The sequence below is a fragment of the Limulus polyphemus genome, unplaced genomic scaffold (assembly GCF_000517525.1).
Source record: "Limulus polyphemus unplaced genomic scaffold, Limulus_polyphemus-2.1.2 Scaffold5058, whole genome shotgun sequence".
Classification (NCBI taxonomy): Eukaryota; Metazoa; Arthropoda; class Merostomata; order Xiphosura; family Limulidae; genus Limulus; species Limulus polyphemus.
The window spans coordinates 6,276-15,599 of NW_013670668.1; the positions used below are offsets into that span (position 1 = coordinate 6,276).

Below are 9,324 nucleotides of genomic sequence, written 5' to 3' on the forward strand. Positions count from 1 at the left end.
GAGGTGTTGGTTTAGAGTAGGGTTGTTTTGTTCAATTAAAATGGATTTGAATTAACATACGATGTAATTATAAGCACTACGTCAATTTTTTATACTTCTTAGTTTCCAGAAAAGTTTACAATTGTCATATTATATTGATACTAAGCTCAGATTTTATTTTAAGTTGTTGCTGAGTTTTGTATTCAAATAAAAAACAATATTATTATTGTGTTCATAATTTTATCTTAAAGATAAAATATAGAGTTTTAAATTCCATTTCATTGTTCAGCGTGATACCTGAAACACAATATTTGAGAACGTTATACTAAAACGATTTTGGAGCCTTATCACTTCGTTACAGTTCATGTCGTCACGTCTGGTTATGCTATATCTGGTAACGTGCGTCTTTGCAGTAGGCCTGCAGTGTAATTTGTATTGCAAAATGTTTTATCATAAGTCTGTCATGTGCAAAGAATAATACTCATCTCGGTATCTTTCCATAATCCATCTTGTACACGTTGAAGATGGTTTCCCAGTGCTTGTTTCAACAGTTCTACTTCATTAATGTGTTTGCAAATGGAATACCATGAATACTCATTTCATTCACCAGCTGATTGAAGTATGGACGGTTGAATTGGTATATTGTGGAAGCAATTGGTATACACTTGACTTCTGTCGTTTTTCTAGACATAAATCCTTCTTTTTGATGTTACCTGGGGCCTATGGACAGCTTTCGTTTATGATCTTTGTGCTCGTGGATTCTCAAGTGCTACAAAACATCGCAGTTTACATATCACGGCTGGGGTTTGAATTGTCGCAGGTCGCTTTCTGGATAGTCCTAGTGCCCCAAGTATACCCATATTCCTTTGTTTTCCAAGGTCATTCAGAACGAGAGATATCTCTGTCTTGGAAATTCTAAATTCCCCGATCCGGACACATATTTATGATATAAGGGTATGAATATTTTACGTCTGAAAGAGATGATACATAACCTTCCCAAAAGCGATCAATTTTCTGTGGTATCACACCACACGACTTACGAAATGGCAATCACTTTCAAAATATAGTTCTCATACATTCCACCGCGACTTTATATCGGCTGTGACTTGCTGATTTGCACATTCAGGATCGTTTTAATATAATGTTCTAAACCTTCTGTATATGCTTTGTTTCATAAAGGATACCTGCTTTATGTATTATTTGTCTTCTAAAATTTAAAAAAAAAAAAACATAAATCAGTTAGAATTTGTAAGTTAGCCCCAAGTGTATTCATTACTTTGTTAAAGATAAAACTTTCATTCTTGAATTGTTGTGAGCGGCATTTTAAGACTTGGAGGGAAACTATGCGTCAGTATTTAGACAAACCTTATCACATATGCTGAAGGTAAATGTTGAGCCTCTTTGTTTTAAACTTTGATAAAGCTTAGCTTTCACTAACTTTATTAACGTTAACATTATGAAATGTAAGGCTAGTTCAATGTCTACGCACGAACAGTTAAATGCATGCCGTACGTGAAACCTACCGGAGTAAAAGTTTGTGGTGTACAGTAGCTTGCTTGCCATTCTATTACCTTTTAGCTTCGGAACCAAACCTTAAAGTTCGGTCTATGCTGAAACTAAAGGTGACAGAGAGGCGGAATAGACCATTACTGAGACGTAGAGAAAAAGGTCCTTTGAAGAGAACATCGCAACTTACAAGTAGGAGCTTAGTGTCATTTTTTGTCACTGTTTTGTCCTTGCATGCATCTTTCATAGGTTGGTGATCATGATGCATGCAGTTTGATTAACCACTAACAACAAGAAATGCGTGTTAAATGTCTTGTCAAGCGCCATCTGTTGAGCTATATATAGTAACGCTTAACAAATTATTGTAATTTCGTTTTAAAGGTTAGAATGTCACTAAAGGATTCATTTGGAATGTTTAAATTTGTTAAACAGACAGTTACAAGTTACTAAAAAATGATATGCGAAATCTTGTATCAGAACTTCTCAAGATGAAAGTATGCCTTTAACATTAGGTCAGGTCAGGTCACATTATATCTCCGAATTATCTAGTGCAGTGTCACTTTTCAATTAGGTTTCTTATACTATTTTTTAAACTGAACAGTAGTGGTTAAATTGCATGGTATATTTAAAGTTACTGTGATAATAATTATATATTTTCGCATGATGTTCAGTTTTGCTAAATATAAAATTACTGTACCAACATTTAATCCAAAAATAAATATGAAGCCCAATTTATCATTCGATTCATCATCTGTTCGCTGGTTTCGGGGAATTTCATCCCTCATCAGTAACCCTTGTCAAAGGCACGTCGAAAAAGATAAACATTATACATACAACATTTAGTCTGTCCATTAGCAACTTTGAATATGAACAGCAATAAATTAAAGCAAGTGATATTGATATAAACTTAAAGCTAGGCCCACATTTTGAAATCATTATTACTAAATGAGAACTTTTCACACACTGTGAAAGAAAGAAATTTGAATAGCTAAAATGGATAAACACGTATGACTGAGTCTCTGACCATGTACGGTGTTTCATCAAAGGGTAACAACAGGCCAAAAATGGCATGTTGACTTAAAATATTGGACTACGTTCTTGATTTAGGAATGTTAGGTAGTTTCAACAATGTTACTAAAACATTCATGTCATTCTAGACAAACATACATAAATACAAGTATGGTGAATGAAGCTTCAAAACATTCATGTCATTCTGGATAAACATACATAAATAGAAGTATGGTGAATGAAGCTCCAAAACATTCATATCATTCTGGACAAACATACATGAATAGAAGTATGGTGAATGAAGCTTCAAAACATTCATATCATTCTGGACAAAAATACATGAATGCAAGCATGAGGAACGAGGCTTCAAGATATTCATGTCATTTTACACAAACATACATAAATACGATCATGAGAAATGAGGCTTCTTAACTAGTATGTTTCATTTTTTACAGAAAATGTCTAACTTTACAAGAATTTACTCCTAAGTCATTTTACAATTTTAATCTATCGTGTCATTCAACAAAATAATAAGAAATGGACTCTGAACTTTATGAGTTTTACAAGACGATTGACATTCAATCCGTATTAACCAGTAAATACTTAGTCGGTAATCTAGTTGATAAAAATATTTACAAAGTAAGCGGGGTTGTGAGTATGAATTTTGGTCGATCAGACTTTTTTTTTTAACAATTTATGATTTCCTACTAGCAGTTAGTAGGTAAGATATCGGTCTTGTTACTCAGATGTATCTTATTCAAAACCATCAAGCTAATGAAAGCGAAATGCAATTCTTAATTTTGATACTTACTGGATTGTCTGTAGAGCATCTTGATGAATTTTCAATTGTTTTACAAAATCAAGCCAAATTAACTTTCATCTATTTTGAGTCATTGGATGAAATTCTTCGTATAACAGTGATTTTGTTGTACATGTATTATTTTTCTTTTATAATGTAGAAAACGGAAGTATTAAATCGGATTCTGGATCTGGTTCTCCACAAGAATATGCTTCAAGTCAAAATTTATCTCAAGCAACCAGTAATAGCGGTCCTGGTCATAAGGTAAGCTCGAAAATTCAACGGAAAAAATATAGTTAACGAATTTTAGCATTTATTTTGTATTGCATTTTATCAATATATATACTCGTACATACTATGGGGTAGTCATGTTTCAGTTTATAAAGTGACCTGCCGTTAATGTTGAAGTAAGGCATCGTCGTTTCCGTTTTGGTTGCGTTTTATTTATTTATTTTGATAGTGTTTCTTTACATGTGAGTTGGCTATTTGCTTATAGTTTAGGACAGATAAGGTTACTAGGAATGTTTTACATACTGATAAAGGATGGTCCCTTTTTGGTTCACCATAAAGTGAAAAATTGGGAGAGAGAGAGAAAAAAAAACCTACTGACTGAACTACTTGACTTCTTGTCATTTTAAGCTTAAAACTAGGTTTCAATACCCGTGGTGGGCACAACACATATAGCTCATTGTGTAGTTTTGCGCTTAACAACAAATAGAACATAAACAGTTAAAAAAAAAAAGATTCATATTCTCGAAGCTTATCTATCTGGAGAGAGTACTGAGAACAGATTATCTCAGTGTAGTGTAACATGGAACATTTGTAGAAAATGTATGGTAAGTGATTCATTTTCTATACATGTTTCATAATGTTTGAATAATACATTCAGAACGATATTCGTTACGTATGAAAGATGTTGCAAGGTCTAGGAATTTTCTTGCAGAGGATGAATTAAGTATAAAGTTATCTCACTCATGTATAGTATACCGCGGTGCTAAAATTATTTGTTTGTTTTTGATTTCGCGCAAAGCTACACGAGAGCTATCTGCGCTAACCGTCCCTAATTTAGCAGTGTAAGCCTAGAGGGAAGGCAGCTTAGTCATCACCATCCACCGCCAACTACTCTTTTACCAACGAATAGACCGTCACGTTATAACGCCCCCATGGCTGAAAGGGCGAGCATGTTTGGTGGGACGGGGATTCGAACTCGCAACCCGCACATTGCGATTCGAGCGCCCTAACCACCTGGCCATGCCGGGCGTCGGTGCTAAAAGAAAGAGTTATTAATGAGGTTCATCCGTCTCTGAGCACCACTGTCACCTGTGGCTCTATTTTATCAGACAGTGATGACATGTTTTATTTAAGAGTTTGTATGTACTTGTAAAGTTATTAGATATTTAAAATATTCTTGTGACACGTGCCTATATTATTTTTATTCAATTTCAATATACTTTAAGGATATTGATATGCAGATTTATTTTACTGTTCAATAATCTTCGATAATGAACTTTTGCGAAACCAGAACAAGTTAACGCCTACGAACCGTACACCAGATTTTAAAAAATAAGTCATACTGTAACACTAAATTCATTTCTCAAAATATAACTGCATTTATAGATGTGTGCGATTATTCTGAGAAAACGTTTAAAGTACAGAAACATATATAGATAATTTAAAAACGAACGTCTCCTATGGCTCCTTTCTTGTTTGTTTTGTTTGTTTTTTTGGAATTTCGCGCAAAGCTAGCTACACGAGGGCTATCTGCGCTAGCCGTCCCTAATTTAGCAGTGTAAGACTAGAGGGAAGGCAGCTAGTCATCACCACCCACCGCCAACTCTTGGGCTACTCTTTTAACAACGAATAGTGGGATTGATCGTCACATTATAACGCCCCCACGGCTGAAAAGACGAGCATGTTTGGTGGGGCTTCTTTCTACCGCGACATGTAGATAATCGTACAATGATTTACAATTTAAATAATTTCCTAAATGAATGTTTCATTAAATTGAAAATATGTATTTAGGATTTGTTTGTTTGTTTTGAATTTCGCGCAAAGCTACACGAGGGCTATCTGGGCTAGCCATCCCTAATTTATCAGTGTAAGACTAGAGGGAAGGCAGCTAGTCATCACCACCCACCGCCAACTCTTGGGCTACTCATTTACCAACGAATAGTGGGATTGACCGTCACATTATAACGCCCCTACGGCTGAAAGGGCGAGCATGTTTGGTGAGACGGGGGATTCGAACCCGCGACCCTCAGCTTGCGAGTCGAGCGCCGTAACTACCTGGCCATATTTAGGATTTATCATAAAAATTGAAACATTTTATGGACACGGAGTAAATAGAATCTATGCAACAAACTTTTTGAATGTTCTGTTATATAATAGTAAAGGGGAATGTTATTCAATGTTGACCTGTAGATGATTTAACCAACCTTGTTAGAGGAAAGCGTGTCTTTTGTCACCTATATATTTTGCTCTATCATGTGATGATGAGAACTAGACCTCAAACCAATATATTTAGATTTTTTTTCTATATGTGATTTGAACTATTTTCATGTAGAATAAATCAAGTTGTAATAAGTAATGATACGCGTAGTATCTAGAGCCTAGACTTTTTAAATCAATTTTCTTTACTTGTTTACCACGTTTTGCGCACATATTCTAATTTCAACATTTAAAACATATAAATCTTGTTAATTTTCTATGACTGACAAACCAAATTTTTAAGTCTTATTTCTTTAGCAAACCCTCTCTGCAAATGAAACATTTTGTACGAATAATATAACAGGATTTTGCACAAGTATATGACACTTTGACTGGTCATTCTGTTAAAAACCTCAACCTCAAATGATTGGACGAACTTTTGCCGAACTAGTCGCCAGGCCTCGGTATGGCATATACTCCACACAATGTCATTATTCTTGTTCATTTGTAACACATTTGTCAATGAGTGTGGCTTCCATTTAATTCATACCTTTTGTCAAGGTAGTATGGTGGCCAATGCAAAGTTTAAGTTAATCTCAAAGATGCTTAGCCAAATAAAGATTCAGTACTTGTGCTGGCCGAGTTCAAAGGATGACTGAAATCACTTTCATAGCCTTTAAACCAAATTCAGACAATACGAGTACAGTGAATTGTTACATTATAGACTTTAAAGGGTCCTTGATCATCTAGATAAGTCCCTAAGGGACTAGATTAAGAATGTAGTATTCAAAAATATGATAGGCTAAACATAATGTCTTATGACAAATATAATTAATCATAATCATGCTTCGCCAGCTTGTAAAAGGCGTTAACACCATAACAGCTGCTGTTGTAACAAATGGCCTGTATAAATAGTATTCCGTCCACTAATCTGTTCATTATATCCTAGCCGGCCTGAAGAGCTCTGGAATAAGCGAAACACGTCGTCGGCAATGGATATGACGAATATAGTGCAGTTTAAATACTATTAATTTATACTCTTCTGATCCTTGAAAATCTCTAAGAGGCTAGATTAATAATGTATTGTGAAAAATATAATAGGCTTAACATAATGTCTTATCACAAGTATAATTAATCGTAAACATTTATGTACTATTGATTTAAACTCATGTCATCAAAATGTCTCCCCCGTCATTATTCCACTTCCAATAGCTTGTTTGTTGAAAAAGTAGGATCAAGTGGCTCATGTGGTTTTCTCCTTACTTTTTCTCTGCGTTAGTTCATAAAAGTGAAATCCAACTCTTTAGGAGTTTCTAGTCATTTAATGTTCAAAGTTGTGCTATAAGCGCCACTGAAGCTATGCTTTACTCTCTGAATCTAAGGTAAGTGGTTTTTGGACAGGTTGTTAATTACTATACGACAGTCGTGATGTTCATCGCGTAATATTTTGATGAAGTTGAATCCTGAGTAATATTGAAGTGGTAAACAGTCTGGCAATTGTTACACTTTACGAGCTTGTCTGATTGCTTTTGCTCAGTTAGTTATCAGCGCTTGGTGACCATTGTTTTCCTGATGGCAAACGTATTTCTTTTTAATTGCCAATGTTGATGGTTTTTAACAGACGTCTTTCGAAACGCTACCAATAAACAGGTATAAGTTAAAGATGTTCTTGTTCGTGTTCATTATATTGTGGACTAACTATGATATGACTATATCTCTGCATTTGTAGACCTCAAACAGTTATGTCTCAAATAAGTTGTTCTCTCTATATAATTTCTTTATTTAAACTTAACCCACAACGATGGAAATTAGGTTTTGAATATCATGATATGAGATCTTTATCCTGATAGTGACATCACGCATCTGACAAATTTTGGCAGGGCTCCGACACTATAAAACTTAGCATTACATCACTGGTGGAACCCTCTTATTTCATCCCTTCCGTCACGGAACTTCAACCCACCCTTAAAGGATAGCCTAGATGAAAGTGACCAAGTTCGTAACAGTACTTATTGTTAATGTAAAATTGTAAATAGATATACAAAAGTATTATGCTATTTATGTATTTAAATTCAAATTAAGAAGATCTAAGATCATCTGACTGGTAATTTAAAAAAATACATTTGGTTGTTGTTGTTGTTGTTGTTTGTTATTAAGCACAACGCTACACAAATGGCTATCTGTGTGTACTCTTCCCACCACGGGTATCGAAACCGTATCGGTTTCTATCAAGCGGTATAAGTCTGCAGACATACAGTACTGTGGGACAATACATTTAGTCCCTGTGTGATTTGAATGATTGGTATTCGGTCGTGTTTGTGCAACCTGGGAGGGTCAGTTGCTATAAAGACCTCCTCCTTCCATTTGGCCTGACGGTTTAACACTCAATAATTGAAAGAAGAAAAAAAAGACGCCATTATATTTTTTTATCTTTGTGGGGAACCCTTTGTATAGAGTATATAAACCCACGTTTATTAGTAATATTAGTCACGTATAAATTATTTACTTATATCTAAATCTATTTTGTGAAACTACAATGTGATCTGAATGTTTAGAAATGAGAATCTTTAGTTTTGCAATGGCCCACTGGGAGGCCTTTAGGACCTACTACTTTGATCATATGTCAACTGATAAGCGATAATAAGTTATGGAGCAAGTGTAAGGTTGTTGCTATTTGCTAACATGTTTATAAAATACGTGTATAACATTATGGTACAGAATTTTCATTATCAGGCTATCAATTAAATAAAACACTATCAACATAAAAAGTAAATAAAACTGGTTCAAGTATTTACAAGGCTTATACCAAGTTTAGTCTATATATCAGGCTAGGCTCTTACAGTTGTAAATGTAACGGTATGAAAACCAAATTGTAAAAACAGTATAATCTAATACTTCAATATTTGGACTCATGCTAAGTTTTCGACTCTAGTCATAATTTTTCTTCCTTCATACTCTGATTCTTATGTTAGTACTCGCTAAAAGATGCTACCCTTATATAGTGTATACTCTGTAGACAAAAGGATTTTAATACACTTATAATTTAGATATGTGGGTGTGAGTTGTTAAAAAGTGCCATACTCAACTGGTAATGCGAGGTCTAGGTTTTGAAATTGCCAAGAAAATCATTAGAAAATAAATTATTAGCGAAAATTTAGTGCTTAATTAATAACTTCCCATAACTGAAATAAGGCCCAAGGACAGGTTTTGTTTGTAAGAGGGAAAGAATGTGGTATTTTGAGTGATGATTCAACTATATTGTTTAACTAAAACCCTTACCATAAACTGAAGTGACAGAATTTGTTATGTGTTAATTGTTATATATTTGTGAACCAAATTTTATTAGTGTTGTAATCACAGAATGTAAAAACAAAGTCATAGTATTAAGTTTTATGTTAGGAAGATGACATATATATATTGTTACGTCTCCGTTTGTTAATTAACTTTCCGTAACTTAGTTCCGACGAAACTTTAGCGACACAAGTCCTTACTTAATAAAACTGGTTTATTCTTTCTGAATATAACTTTACGATACACTTGATTTCAACATTCGCACTAAAATAAACGCTATAACGAACTTCAACAATACTCTCTGACTGCAGATC

General features: G+C 34.3%; 1 protein-coding gene across 1 annotated transcript in view; it reads left to right on the top strand.

Annotated features, from left to right (window-relative positions):
- Positions 1-1,577: 1,577 nt before the first annotated feature.
- Positions 1,578-9,324, top strand: part of LOC106472063 (histone deacetylase 4-like) — a 60,805-nt gene continuing 53,058 nt past the window's right edge. The window contains exons 1-2 of the mRNA XM_022400674.1: positions 1,578-1,677; positions 3,453-3,556. Coding sequence (XP_022256382.1) covers positions 1,587-1,677; positions 3,453-3,556 — 195 coding nt within the window. The 5' untranslated portion in view covers positions 1,578-1,586. The remainder of the gene's footprint in view (positions 1,678-3,452; positions 3,557-9,324) is intronic.